The following is a 15,188-nucleotide window of genomic DNA, read 5'->3' as shown; positions in this document are numbered from 1 at the left end:
ACCACTGAGGTTAGACCGTCTGGTCTATAATTACTCGGTCTATCTCTTTCTCCCTTTTTAAACAACTGTACAACGTTAGCAGTCCTCCAATCCTCCAACACCACGCCTGTAGCCATAGAGGATTGGAAAATGATGGTCAGAGCCTCTGCTACTTCCTCCCTTGCTTCTTTTAACAGCCTGGGATCTGGGCCTGGTGATTTATCTACTTTCAAAGATGCTAATCCACTTGATACTTCCTCTCTCACTACATTTATCCCATCCAATATTTCATTCCACTCCTCCTTAACTACAATCTCTTCATTGCCCCCCTCTTTTACGAAGATAGACGCAAAGTATTCATTAAGAATCATACCCACATCTTCCTCCTCCACACACAGGTTACCTTTTTGGCCTCTAATAGGCCCCACTCTTTCCTTAGTTATCCTCTTGCTCTTTATGTATTTATAAAACATTTTTGGGTTTTCCTTAATTTTACTTGCTAGTATTTTTTCATGCTCTCTTTGCCGTCCTAATTTCCTTTTTAATTTCACTCCTGCACTTTGTACACTCCCCTAGACTTTCTGCAGTATTGAGCTCTTGGTGTCTGACATAAGCTTCCCTTTTTTGCCTTATCTTACCCTGTATGCTCGTCATCCAGGGAACTCTAGATTTGGCAGTCCCACCCTTTTTCTTTGTGGGAACATGTTTACTCTGAACCCCTTGAATCGCCAACTTAAATGCCTCCCACTGCTGTGACACTGATTTACCTTCAGGTAGCTGTTTCCAGTCCACTTTTGCTAAACCACTTCTCAGCTTAGTAAAATTGGCCTTTCCCCAATTTAGACCTTTTACTTTTGTTCTATCATTGTCCTTTTCCATAACTATGCTAAATCTAACTGAATTATGATCATTACCACCAAAATGCTCTCCCACTGATAATCCTTCCACCTGCCCAGCTCCATTCCCTAAAACTAAATCCAGAACTGCCCACCCCCCTCTTTGGGCTTGCTACGCACTGGTTAAAAAAAGTTCTCCTGAATGCAATTTAAGAATTCTGCACCCTCTGTACCTTTTGCCTACAATTATTGCCCTATTATTTTTGCACTTCAGAAATTTGCCTACATACTTACTCTTCTATCTCCCTCTGACTGTTTGGGGGTCTATAGTACACTCCCAGCATTATGACTGCCCCTTTTTTGTTCTTTAGCTCAACCCACATGGCCTCATTGTACTCTGGTAATAATATCCCAGAAAGCAAAAGACTAAATGAATAGTTCTTGCAGTGGAGGATGTCATTAGTGGTGAATACTTATGATTCTACCTCTATTTTTTCCTTACAAATGAAACTGCTTTTCACAGCAGAAGATTATTTAAGTTACCAGTCATCCATTTTCAGGCAAAGTTGCAAGCTAGTTGTTCAGTAAATTCATACATATGGAGTACATATTTTGTTTCTCCCCCCCGACACCCCCTCCAAGAAATGAACAAATATTTCTATTATATGTTGTCCTCCTCTAAAACCACATATTGTAAGCATTTTAATCCTCAAGTACATTTTTAAAAATCTGTTTAGAACCCCTCCTATCAATATTCCTGGAATCCCAATAAACCCAAATTTTAGTAAAGTCAGTAAAAAAAACACACACATCCTCCCTGGTTGTTGACGGCAGAAGACCTCTTAACATAATTGTTTTGTTCTCCCTCTCTTCAGTTCCATCGTTTCTATAATCATGGTCTTTGTAGTCACCATCACAGTACTGGCTTCCCTCAGGTCTTTCGAATCTGCCCTCATCTTCACAATTCTGGAAACAGAGACATTTTTATTCACCGTGTAAAATTTCCATTCTCATTTCAAATAAGTAAATTTTACTCTATCGGCACAAGAATTCCAGTAAAGTATAGTGTTAACCATGTGAAATTTTTATGTAATATCTATTTAAGTGGTGTAAAGCATTAAGCAGCACAATTATAAAATTTTCCCTCCCAAACTCAGTGCGTGCCTATAAAAATATTTTCCGTGCATAACACTCAGGTGAAGCATGATTGGTGACAATGCAGAAAACAATGAGGTGAATTAGGAGCATCACACAACAATAGGGTGAGTTTTAAGCATATTGAGTTAAATTTGATATGTTTTACTTAGAGTTTATTGGCATCAATATGCTATAAGCCAGCTATAATATTAACATTGATTAAAGTTGGGGCTAAACAGACAATACAGTGACATACCAGTGATTACCAGAGAGGAATCTCATGAGTTTAGTTGATGCTGTAAAGTACTGGATTAAAGCCAAAACTATTTATACCGCCATCTGAACTTGATTAGATCATTGCCTTGAAATATGTTCCAAGTATCTAATAAAGCGTGGAATTCCACGGCCAGTTTGATTTTATTTGCCAACTTTTCTTTTGACAGACGATGATAGTCAAGGCCAAAGCCCTTTGTGGAAATGAGGCATGTTGACAACCAAAATGAAGGATCAACACCATGATACAAGTCTGATTACCATGAAATACCACCAGTTTTTAAAATGTACTCAGGTAAAAAGTAAAAACTGTTCTTCAGAAAACCTTTAGCATTCTACTCAGCGACATCAGATTGAACACCAAATCTCTGGATACAAAGTAGAGTTAGACCGGCCAAGAATCAACTGGGAAATCAAGGAATAAAATAATTAATACACCACCCAGTAAATGGTTATAGCATAATAGGACAAGAGGGCTGAACAGGATGACTGATCCCTTCTGCCTTTTTTTAGCCAGGACTGGTACATAAGACAAGGAAGCCATATTTTCTTTAAAAACTTCAAGATTTAAAAACTCCCAGGATACCATGCTGGTACTCCAATATACTGTGAAACACAAAGTAATAGGGTGCTGCTTTGAATTACTGTCACAGGGAGGCACTGGGTAAAAGCCATATTATCCACAGAACAGCTGATCCATAAAAAACTGGAAATATCTAAGCCTGCCAATCAGTCCCATCAGCATCCTCCAAATCATCAGCAAAGCGATGGAAAGTGTCATCAATAGTGTCAAACAAAATCTCCTCACCAATAACTGCTCACAGACAATCAATTTGGGATCCTGCAGGAAAACTTAGTTCCAGACCACAGAGCCTATATCCAGACATGGACTGAATATCAAGGTAGCATGCAACAGAGCATAGCACCAAAGAACCCTAGCAAAACTGAGGGCAATGCAGATCAAAGGGAAAATCCTCCAGTAGCCAACACAAGAAACAAAGGAAGATGGATGGTTGCCAGAGGCCAATCAATGCAGCCCCACAGCATTGCTGCAGGAGTTCCTTCAAGAAACATCCCTGGCCCAACTATCTTCAACTGCTTCATCAATAACCTTCCCTCCTGTCAGGTCAGAAGGTCAGAAATGCATTTATTTGCTGACGATTCCAGTATTCAGTTCCATTCACAACCTTTCTTACAATAAAGCTGCCCATGTGTTAGCCTACAGCAGGACTTGGACAACATCCAGATTGGGCTGAAGTGGTAGATAACATTCACACCACGTGTCAGATAATGACCATCTCAAACAAGAGAAAGCTCAGTACTCTCCCCTGACCTCCACCATCGCAGAGTCCCCCACCATTCATTAACATCTTGGGAGTCAACCCTGATCAGAAGCTTAACTGGACCAACCATATGAACACCATGGCTACAAACCAGGGCAGAGGTTGGGTACTCTGATGAGTGAGTCACCTGCTGACTGCTCAAATCCTGTCCACCATCTACAAGATTCATGAGGAGTGTAGTGGAATATTCACTCACCTGACTGGGTGCAGCTGCAACAACATTCAAGGAGATTGACACTTTTCAGAAAGGAGCAGTTTGCTTAATCGGCATCCCTGCTGTTATACTCACATATCTAGCCGTCCATCACGTGCGCACTATGGCCGCAGTATCTACTATTTACAGGATGCACTGCAGCAACTCACCCAGATTACTTTGACAGCACCTCCCTCCCTTGCGACCTTTACCACCAAGAGCAGCAATGCCGTGGGAACGCTATCACCTTTAAATCTCTCAAAATCCTGATTTGTACATATATTGCCGTACCTTCAGTCAATGGTCAATATCCTGGAATTCCCTAACACCATTGTGGGAGTACTATCACCACAAAGACTAGACAGGTTCAAGGAGAAGGCCCACCATCATCTTCGGAATAATTTGGGATTGGAATAATTGTTGTATTGGCAGCATCACCCAAAAAACACATGTTAAAAAAAAAGGGTGGTTACTGAAGGCTTGCCCCCCCCTCCCCCCGCCCAGCAGTGATATCAAAAACTGCATCGACAAGAGAACGGGACCAGGCCATCCACCTGCCCATTGGGCTACACAAGGAAACCTAAAACAGCTTTGGGCACGACCAAGAAAGCTACGAGAGCAACGCCAACTACTATTCCAACATAAGCAAGGGTGCATGCCTCAGAATTCTCGTAGCTCCTATAGTCTTGATGGCGGTCATTATTCCGATAGTCACTGCGGCGTCTTTCACGTTCATAGTCCCTGTTGTGATTTGGTGGAGCACGATAATCAACATCCTTATAGTCGTAGTCACGTCTGCCTCGCGACTCTCGATGCTCATCTCTGTTCCATTCAGAGCCATAACGGCCACTCCGTTCACTTCGACTGGTTTCACTGCAAAAAATATAAAAGCAATGCATTAGCTTTGCCAGAAAATTTTAATTCGAACAATGTGTGTGTCTAGGTAGACCAGTGTATAGCATGATGAAATTGTAGGTTTCATGTTTTCCTCATCATTCTTCATAAACATGTAACAAACTTGCTAATATGTCTCTAAACAACAAAAATATTCCTTATTCTAGGAAAATGCAACTGTGCATTATTGAGAGATCAGAGGCTTCCCCTATGGCTCAAACAGTTTAATCAGTGAGTGATTGAGCAACACAAGCAAGAAAAGTCCTAGGTTCAAACCCCAGTCTGTGCTGTTAGTTGATTTCAGTTGTAGAGGTGGTATGGATACAACTGGTTAGGTAGGGCCCCTAGATTGAGTACGGTGAAAATTTGTTCTGAGCTCCCTATCGCAACTGTGAGTCCTGCTGGGAATTGCACAACCTCCTGCTGATTACCACCTACCGTCCTCCCTCAGCTGATGAATCAGTCCTCCTCCGTGTTGAACACCACTTGGAGGAAGCACTGAGGGTAGCAAGGGCACAAAATGTACTCTGGGTGGGGGACTTCAATGTCCATCACCAAGAGTGGCTCGGTAGCACCACTACTGACCGAGCTGGCCGAGTCCTGAAGGACATAGCTGCTAGACTGGGCCTGCGGCAGATGATGAGCGAACCAACACGGGGGAAAAACTTACTTGATCTCGTCCTCACCAATCTACCTGTCGCAAATGCATCTGTCCATGACAGTATTGGTAGGAGTGACCACCGCACAGTCCTCGTGGAGATGAAATCCCGTCTTCGCACTGAGGACACCATCCAACGTGTTGTGTGGCACTACCACCGTGCTAAATGGGATAGATTCAGAACAAATCTAGCAGCTCAAATCTGGGCATCCATGAGGCGCTGTGGGCCATCAGCAGCAGCAGAATTGTATTCCAGCACAATCTGTAACCTCATGGCCCGGCATATTCCTCACTCTACCATTTCCAACAAGCCAGGGGATCAACCCTGGTTCAATGAGGAGTGTAGAAGAGCATGCCAGGAGCAGCACCAGGCGTACCTAAAAATGAGGTGCCAACCTGGTGAAGCTACAACTCAGGACTACATGCATGCTAAACAGCAGAAGCAACATGCTATAGACAGAGCTAAGCGATTCCACAACCAACGGATCAGATCAAACCTCTGCAGTCCTGCCACATCCAGTCGTGAATGGTGGTGGACAATTAAACAACTAACGGGAGGAGGAGGCTCTGCAAACATCCCCATTCTCAATGATGGCGGAGTCCAGCACGTGAGTGCAAAAGACAAGGCTGAAGCATTTGCAACCATCTTCAGCCAGAAGTGCCGAGTGGATAATCCATCTCAGCCTCCTCCCGATATCCCCACCATCACGGAAGCCAGTCTTCGGCCAATTCGATTCACGCCACGTGATATCAAGAAACGGCTGAGTGCACTGGATACAGCAAAGGCTATGGGCCCCGACAACATCCCAGCTGTAGTGCTGAAGACTTGTGCTCCAGAACTAGCTGCGCCTCTAGCCAAGCTGTTCCAGTACAGCTACAACACTGGCATCTACCCGACAATGTGGAAAATTGCCCAGGTATGTCCTGTCCACAAAAAGCAGGACAAATCCAATCCGGCCAATTACCGCCCCATCAGTCTACTCTCAATCATCAGCAAAGTGATGGAAGGTGTCGTCGACAGTGCTATCAAGCGGCACTTACTCACCAATAACCTGCTCACCGATGCTCAGTTTGGGTTCCGCCAGGACCACACGGCTCCAGACCTCATTACAGCCTTGGTCCAAACATGGACAAAAGAGCTGAATTCCAGAGGTGAGCTGAGGTGAGAGTGACTGCCCTTGACATCAAGGCAGCATTTGACCGAGTGTGGCACCAAGGAGCCCTAGTAAAATTGAAGTCAATGGGAATCAGGGGGAAAACTCTCCAGTGGCTGGAGTCATACCTAGCACAAAGGAAGATGGTAGTGGTTGTTGGAGGCCAAGCATCTCAGCCCCAGGGCATTGCTGCAGTAGTTCCTCAGGGCAGTGTCCTAGGCCCAACCATCTTCAGCTGCTTCATCAATGACCTTCCCTCCATCATAAGGTCAGAAATGGGGATGTTCGCTGATGACTGCACAGTGTTCAGTTCCATTCGCAACCCCTCAGATAATGAAGCAGTCCGAGCCCGCATGCAGCAAGACCTGGACAACATCCAGGCTTGGGCTGATAAGTGGCAAGTAACATTCGCGCCAGATAAGTGCCAGGCAATGACCATCTCCAACAAGAGAGAGTCTAACCACCTCCCCTTGACATTCAACGGCATTACCATCACCGAATCCCCCACCATCAACATCCTGGGGGTCACCATTGACCAGAAACTTAACTGGACCAGCCATATAAATACTGTGGCTACGAGAGCAGGTCAGAGGCTGGGTATTCTGCGGCGACTGACTCACCTCCTGACTCCCCAAAGCCTTTCCACCATCTACAAGGCACAAGTCAGGAGTGTGATGGAATACTCTCCACTTGCCTGGATGAGTGCAGCTCCAACAACACTCAAGAAGCTCGACACCATCCAAGATAAAGCAGCCCGCTTGATTGGCACCCCATCCACCACCCTAAACATTCACTCCCTTCACCACCGGCGCACTGTGGCTACAGTGTGCACCATCCACAGGATGCACTGCAGCAACTCGCCAAGGCTTCTTCGACAGCACCTCCCAAACCCGCGACCTCTACCACCTAGAAGGACAAGGGCAGCAGGCGCATGGGAACAACACCACCTGCACGTTCCCCTCCAAGTCACACACCATCCCGACTTGGAAATATATCACCGTTCCTTCATTGTCGCTGGGTCAAAATCCTGGAACTCCCTTCCTAACAGCACTGTGGGAGAACCGTCACCACACGGACTGCAGCGGTTCAAGGCGGCGGCTCACCACCACCTTCTCAAGGGCAATTAGGGATGGGCAATAAATGCTGGCCTTGCCAGCGACGCCCACATCCCTTGAACGAATAAAAAAAGTGCAGACATTGATGGTCTGGTCTCATTAGCTTAGTGTTACACCAGGTGGTGCACTGGCCACTATTGGGGGAAACTTAATTTTGATGTAACTTCTAATATTAGCAACTCCAGCCATCTACAACAGATAAGTAATTATTTTTTTTAAAAAGGAGGAACATTTCTTATTTTGATTGTCTCAAATGTGTCGTGCCTCTAGGGGTAACTTTGATTAACAAAAACACACCAACCTTACAATTAAATTCAATTTTTTTTAAGTGATTACTCTGACGTCTTATTGAAATCCATTTCCATATTTTGATAATTTGATATACTACTTAGAGTATATGAAGCAAGAACTGTTATTAGGACGGTCTCAACTGAATTCTCTCGAAAAAAAGTTAGCTGGCATAAGATACAACAGTCATTTTAAGGGAGATAATTTGGATAATGTAGAAGCCATTTTAAATTTAAATTGTTCAATAAATTTTGATGGGATTTAATCCCTTTCAAATGGGATTGTTCAATGAAGTACCTGCCGAGCATATTCTTCTCATAACTTCTATCGGAGAATGCTTGGGCTAAATAAACTAAAAACAATTTAATACCAAGCAGCAAAATATCCAGAGTAGGATAATTAAGCACCAAGCCAAAATTCCAGATGCATTACAAATGAAGCCTGTAAGAGGAAGCATTTTGGTAATTTTTTTGAAATCAGGACAGATGAGCAAGCATTATGGCAAGATTACCAATGAACAGTAAAATAAATGATTTTCCTCTTCCATAACTGCTTACAGAAGACCACAATGATTCAAAATCTTTTCCAAAGGGCAGGATAAATGTTTTAATGATGGATTAATAAATGTTTTAATGGCCTTGTTATAAGAGCAAGCAAGGCTTTTGTGCACTGCTTTGAAGCCAAAGCAACAAAGGCCTCAAAACAGATCCATCACCCATTGAGGACCATAGGTCCAGGTAAGAGGAGGATTGGGGGTGGGGTGGGAGGAGATGGCACACAAAACACGAACAGGAGTAGGAAATAACTGAATAGAATTAAGAAATTCTTACCGTTTATCATATTTATCATAGCCCATTATTACTGGTTATTGTGAACTCAGTTCTTCCAAAGCTTTTGAGTAGCAATCTACAGTTAAAAAGAAAAATATCTGAACACAAGAATAGAGATAAAATAAGGAAACTGAATTTCCTTGTGATCTACAGTAACCCACTTCCTTCCTCCCTCCCATCCCCCCAAAAAATCAATTGAAACATATTTCATGATCCACTATACCTTCAGATCTTATGTCATAATATTAGCAACACCCTTTGTCCATTGTTGTAGAACAATACCTCAAACTTCAAAAGATCAGCAAACCGCCAAACAAAAAAAAAAATCTTAAGTCCTCTACGATGGGAAGAGATACAACACGTGACATGGGTCACAAATGCCCCAAAGGGAATGCCAGGCAATAGTCGAATTCCAGGCTTCAAATAAGGAATGTAAACTAGTCGAACTGGGTTAATTCTTTCTGACTAAGGTGGCACGTGATTGGATTACTGCCCTAAACATAAAATACCCATTACTTTCTATGTAGCTATGTATTTTCTGCAGAAAATGTTTGTGAGATCCATAATCATTAACTTACAATATCCAGCAATCTGGGCCCACCTTTTAACAGCTACAAATTCAGGGTCACAATGTAAAATAGTTGGAGAGAGTGTCAGTGTTATACGACACAAAAGTAATGATTTGTGCGATCTTGAGTGCTCCTGAGGGGCACACTGTGACGAAGAATAAATGCTAGAGGAAGTTAGTCCAGGATTAGAATCAGATATTATATTCAAAGAATAGTCTGCAACTCTAGTGCATGGAGTTACATTGAATGATAGAATGCGGGCTTCGGCTTGCCAGTCCCTTCCCTTCCCCCAACCATGTTCCACAGCAACTTCCTGAACTGTGCCACTGTATAGAAGCAAGAGTTGTGTCAACCAGATTAGCTATTGTCCACCTCCGAGTAACCACTTAAATGGAGCTGCAAGCCCATGAGATCTTCAGCATGTGGTGACTACACAAGGAGGGAGAAAAAATGAACAATTTTCAACAAACCCAGGAGCAAGGCAAGGTGGCAATGTGCATGGGTTAGTACTTTATCCAGTAAATCCCTCACACTTGGGCTTAGAGACCAGCAACTTTAGTTATTCTCAGTCGAAGGCTCAACAGCTACATGATTTAATCCAGCAGATTCAAAACAAATTTCAATGCATTGAAATTAAAATTCTTTCACAGCACATCCAATAGTGAGCTCTAAATCTAATAGTATGAATGTTTGTAAAAGTTTTATTCTTTAATCTGTTCTTCAACATTAAAGACTAATTTTATCAAGTACAATACACACTAGTCAATCGCCCATGGTTTTCACATGGAGTCAAAAACAATTGTTTACAGGTGAAGTGAAGGTGTAAGTCAGGGGATAACTGGACCAGAGCACACAGGCATAATTTAGTCCCCATTTTAAAGTCATTTGGTTCTTATTTTATATTTTCATTATAAATTTGTATGTTTACACATAATGGAAACTTGCTGTACTGTAATTACATTCTCCCACCAGTAGTGGCACTGCACTGCTTTCACTGGAGGAAGTGTAATTACAGCATGACAAGCTTACATAACCGGTTGTCATTATAAATGTGAACATAGGAATTTATCATGGAAAAAGTTGGCAGAAAGTACATGCAGACATAAGACAATTATAGATGTTCTCAGTAATTTTCTTCAGTTTGTTTCCTTCCTCATCCCAAGGCACAATCACAATGTGCATTGAGCCAAACCAGATGAACTACATCTGACAACTCCTTCACAGCATTAAAAATATTTGTTTAAAACATCCTGCAAATGGCTTCTTAGATTCTATTATGCACTTTTACAGACGACCAGATAGAAATAATTAGAATATACCCCATCTTGTTGATAACTGACATTTTCATAAGGAACCTTACAAAATTTTTTGTGGAATTACTATTCAGTGAAAAATATCTGCATGGATATTTTAGGTATTGTTTTGTCCAAGTAGTCTGTAGGAGTTAAATAACCATTCTGCATTTTTTGTGTGAATTTTGTTTGTATTGGAAATGGAACACTTTGCATTTCAGATACCTAGCATAGGCACCAAGCAAGATTTGATGCTGAGCTCTCTATACCATGGCCCAACAACATGCCTGCCTCAAAAGAGTATCCATAAGCACATTGGTCATTATCTAGAGAGGTTCCTTTCCTTCTTCAGAATTAAAGTATATTAATAGAATCAGAAAAAATGGGAGGGAGGGGAGGGGAGGGGAGGGAAAAACAAGGAGGAAGTACAAGCAAAATGATTGTTGGATGATAGAGCAGACCATCTCAGTCAAGTAGTGGAAGGAAGCATTAAAGGAATAAAGAACACGTGAATTGCAATGGCAGTGGGGCACCTAAGGTAAGGTGAGAAAATTGAAGAACTGGAAACCAGTTAATTACACCAGCTCTAAAAACCACTGTGTCCATACATAAAAATTCAATAGAAAAAGGAATAGTGCCAGAGGACTGGTGAACAGCAAATGTAATTTCTATCTTCAAAAAGGGAGATGGAACTAATCAAGGAAACTATAGACCAATTAACTTAACACTGGCGGTAGGAAAGATACTAGAATATTTGCCAAAAGATCAGATAACAGAACATCTAAAGACACAGAATATCATAAAAAAATCAGCATGGATGCCTAGAAGGAAGGTCTTGTTTAACCAACCTTATTGAATTCTTTGAAGAAATAACAAAGAGTAGACAAAGGCTAGACTAGTGGATGTGGACTTTCAAAAGGTCTTCAATAAGGTGCCACAGAAGAGACTTGTGACAAAGGTCAGGGCATGTGGAATCAGGGGCCAGTAGCAGAATGGATTGAAAAGTGGCTGAAGAAAAAACTGAGGGAAGTTTCTTGGACCACTGTTGTTCACCATACACATAAATGATTTGGACTCTGAAATTTCAGGTATGGTGGTGCAATTTGCAGATACCACCAAATTTGGGGGAATAGCTAATAATGTAGGGGACTGAACCAAAACACAGGAAGACAAACAGTCTTTCAGAGTGGGTGGATAAATGGCAAATTAAATTCAATATAGCAAAGTGTGAGATGGTTCATTTTGGTAGGAGGAATAAGGAGACCACATTCCTTGGAACGTAAGAAACTAAATGAGGTAGAAGAGCAAAAAGATCTAGGAACACAGATAAAGAAATTGCTAAAAGTAACAATACAAGTTGATACGGCCATAATGAGTACAAACAAAGCACTGTGGTGCATTTCTAGAGAAACAGAATACAAAAGCAAGGAGGTAATGTCAAATTTAGATAAAGCCTTGGTTAGTCTATACCTAGAGTACTGTGTAGACTTTCAGTCTCCAAACTACAAATGGATATTGAAGCACTGGAGAAAGTGAACAGATTTACCAGAATTGAGAGGAAGCAACTAACAGGAAAGACTAAGCAGGCTGGAGCGCATTCTATGGAAAAGAGACTAAGAGGAAGCCCAACGGAAATATTTAAAATTATGAATATTCAATAGGGCACATGTGGAGAAACTGTTTCCACTTGTGGGTGAGTCCAGAATAAGGGGACATAAATATAAGATAGGCACTAACATATCAAAGAATTTTTTGGAGGAATTTCTTTACAGAGTGGTGGGAATATGGAACTCAGTGCCATATGGAGTAGTTGAAACAGATAGCATTGACACATACATGAAGGAGACGAGAATAGTGGAAGCCAAGAATTGAGGGTATACAGAGACAATTGGGAAGAGGTAATTAAAGCCCATGGAGTATAAATATCGATCAATGGGGCCGAATGGCCTGTTTCTATGCTGTAGATTGTATGTCATTCCCAGTTTTGCAATGACTGGGAGTTAAAGAATCAGACGTTTTAAAATAAAAAAGAAAATATATATAAAATTATGAGGGCAAGCACAACTCACTCAATCGTGGATTAGTCAATGAAATCTAAACAAAGCAGAAGACAAAAAAATCTGGAACAGTGACAGCTTTTACCAAAAAAAATACAAGGTGCACACAAAAAGCTCCCAGCCATCTTAAAGCACAGAAGGAAGAATCTGTAAAGAACAGATTGCAAAATCATGAGTATTTTTAAAAAGATACACAATATAAGTATTTTTAAATAATCGCTTCCCACTAAATAAAAGTAGATTTTAATCCAAGACAGTTCGCTAACCAAGATGACACTGCGCTATTGTACGGTGCAAGATGGTGTGTTCAGTGGCTGAGGCTTTACGTGTTGGCCCGGCTTTCAATGGCTGCATCCCTCCCAAAATTACAAATCCGTTCTGCTGTCGATCTCCAACCTCGTTAAACACTCACTTTTTTTTTTCCCCCCGCGAAACTCGAACTCACAGTCGCTGGGTAACACAATCAGTCGCTAAATGCCGTTAACGCGGTGCCACAACGGCCGGAATTTACCCAATATCGAAAAGGCACCTCTTCCTCCCGCTTCGCAGCTAACACCGACAAAATGGCGCCAGACCCCCGTCGTATCGGGACCGAGGCGACCGCGCGGCACGCCGGGAGAAAGAAGGTCCGCCCCATTGCCCTCAACGTGTAGTCAGCAGCCTTGGGGGGGGGGACCGAGGCGACCGCGCGGCACGCCGGGACAGAGAAGGTCCGCCCCATTGCCCTCAACGTGCAATCAGCAGCCTTGGGGGGGGGGGGATGAGGACGCCGCGCGGCACGCCGGGACAGAGAAGGTCCGCCCCATTGCCCTCAACGTGCAATCAGCAGCCTTGGGGGGGGGGATGAGGACGCCGCGCGGCACGCCGGGACAGAGAAGGTCCGCCCCATTGCCCTCAACGTGCAATCAGCAGCCTTGGGGGGGGGGGGGGGGGGGGGGATGAGGACGCCGCGCGGCACGCCGGGACAGAGAAGGTCCGCCTCCGCGAGGGTCGCACAAAAGAAAATGGCATCCCGGAAATGATAATGGGACAAGCTATTGGGAGTTGTAGTTCTACTCCTTCACAACTGGCACTCTTGGCCAATTTCACATAGAATTTGTAGCATAGAAACAGGCCGTTCGGCCCAACTGGCTGGTGTTTGCTCCACAGGAGCCTCCTCTCACCTTATCAGCAGATCCTTCTATTCCTTTCTCCCCCTCATTTGTTTATCTAGCTTCCCCTTAAATGCATCTATAGTATTCGCCTCAACTGCATTCTACATTCTAACCACTCTCTGAGTAAAGAAGTTTCTCCTGAATTCCCTATTGGATTTATTAGCTGATACTTATGACCACTAGTTTTGGATGCCCCCCACAAGTGGAAACATAATTTTTTTTAAAGACCTCTATCAGGTCACACCTCCGACTTGTCTTTTCTAGAGAAAAGAATCCATGAGCAAATCCTGAATCCATGAGCAAATAGTCCTCATCCCCTGTGCTTCCTCTGTTCCCACTTCCTTTTCTTTCACCAACCTATCTAACCTATTCCTAAATATTGACATGGTCTCTGCTTCAATCATTGCATTCTGCAACCTCAGAACCTTCCTGCTCTCTCTCCTAGATCTCTTATATTTAATCTTATATCTTATGTCTCCTCATTTAACCACTTATTTTCTATCTACCCTGTCCCATCCCTTTGCAATTTTAAACCCCTCAATCAAATCACCTCATAATCTCTTCTGCTCTATGAAAACAGACCCGACTTTTAACCCACTAGCATTGTTTAGTCTCAGACATGAATGTAAATCATCCATCCAGAAAAATCCTACAGTTTGCCCATTGCTGCAGCCAATTGTCCCTTGAATAATTTGGGGTTTTTTGCTCCACCACTAGCTGGAAGTCCATTCCAAATGTGGATAGCACTTTGCCTGAAGAACTTCCAGCTATCCTAAAATTACTATTCAGTGACATTTTCAAATCTCTCCATGGCCTCGCCCCTCCCTACCTCTGTAACCTACAACCCTCCGATATGCACATCCCCGGTTTTAATCACTCCATCGTTGGTGGCTGTGCCTTCAGCTGCCTCGGCTGTAAACTCTGGAATTCCCTCTCTCTCCTTTTAAGATGATCCTTAAAACCTACCTCTTTTGACTATGCTTTTGGTTACCTGTCCTAATATCTCCTTGTGTGGCTAAGTATCAAATTTAGTTTGATAACACTCCTTTGCTACGTTAAAGATGATATATAAATGCAAGTTGTTATTGGAGTGGTATAAACAAAGCCAATCATATATTACACTATTGGACATTAATGAGCTAGAAGCTAGTGGTATTATGGTTTTAGTCTAAATGAGTAACATCATTAAAATTTCCAGGATGGTTGGCCCAACCAAATTGGTTTTTAAGACAAACTAATGAAAGTAACCAAAATAATAAAATCAATAACACATAAGGGTTCTCTTCCAAACTCTGATTATTCTATGTGGCGATTGAAGTTCTGAGGAAGGGTTACACCTAAAATCTCTTTACAGATGTTAACCTATCTGCTGTTGTTTCCAGCATTTTTTGATTTTTGTTGCAGGTTTCCTGCTTT

General features: G+C 42.6%; 1 protein-coding gene across 6 annotated transcripts in view; it reads right to left on the bottom strand.

The window, feature by feature from the left end:
* The window catches only part of LOC137334051 (RNA-binding protein 5-like), a 49,722-nt gene extending 36,540 nt beyond the window's left edge, over positions 1-13,182 (bottom strand). For 4 of the 6 annotated variants that reach the window (XM_067998482.1, XM_067998488.1, XM_067998486.1 and 1 more), the window contains exons 1-4: positions 13,031-13,182; positions 8,701-8,776; positions 4,421-4,634; positions 1,626-1,781 (exon numbers count right to left, since the gene is read on the bottom strand). In XM_067998482.1, the coding sequence (XP_067854583.1) occupies positions 1,626-1,781; positions 4,421-4,634; positions 8,701-8,726 (396 nt within the window). In that variant the 5' untranslated portion in view covers positions 8,727-8,776; positions 13,031-13,182. The remainder of the gene's footprint in view (positions 1-1,625; positions 1,782-4,420; positions 4,635-8,700; positions 8,777-13,030) is intronic. The other 2 variants (XM_067998487.1, XM_067998484.1) reach the window with 2 other exon arrangements.
* Between the last annotated feature and the right edge of the window lie 2,006 nt (positions 13,183-15,188).

Source organism: Heptranchias perlo, chromosome 17, assembly GCF_035084215.1.
Source record: "Heptranchias perlo isolate sHepPer1 chromosome 17, sHepPer1.hap1, whole genome shotgun sequence".
Taxonomy (NCBI): Eukaryota; Metazoa; Chordata; class Chondrichthyes; order Hexanchiformes; family Hexanchidae; genus Heptranchias; species Heptranchias perlo.
This window is presented reverse-complemented; position numbering and strand designations above follow the sequence as displayed.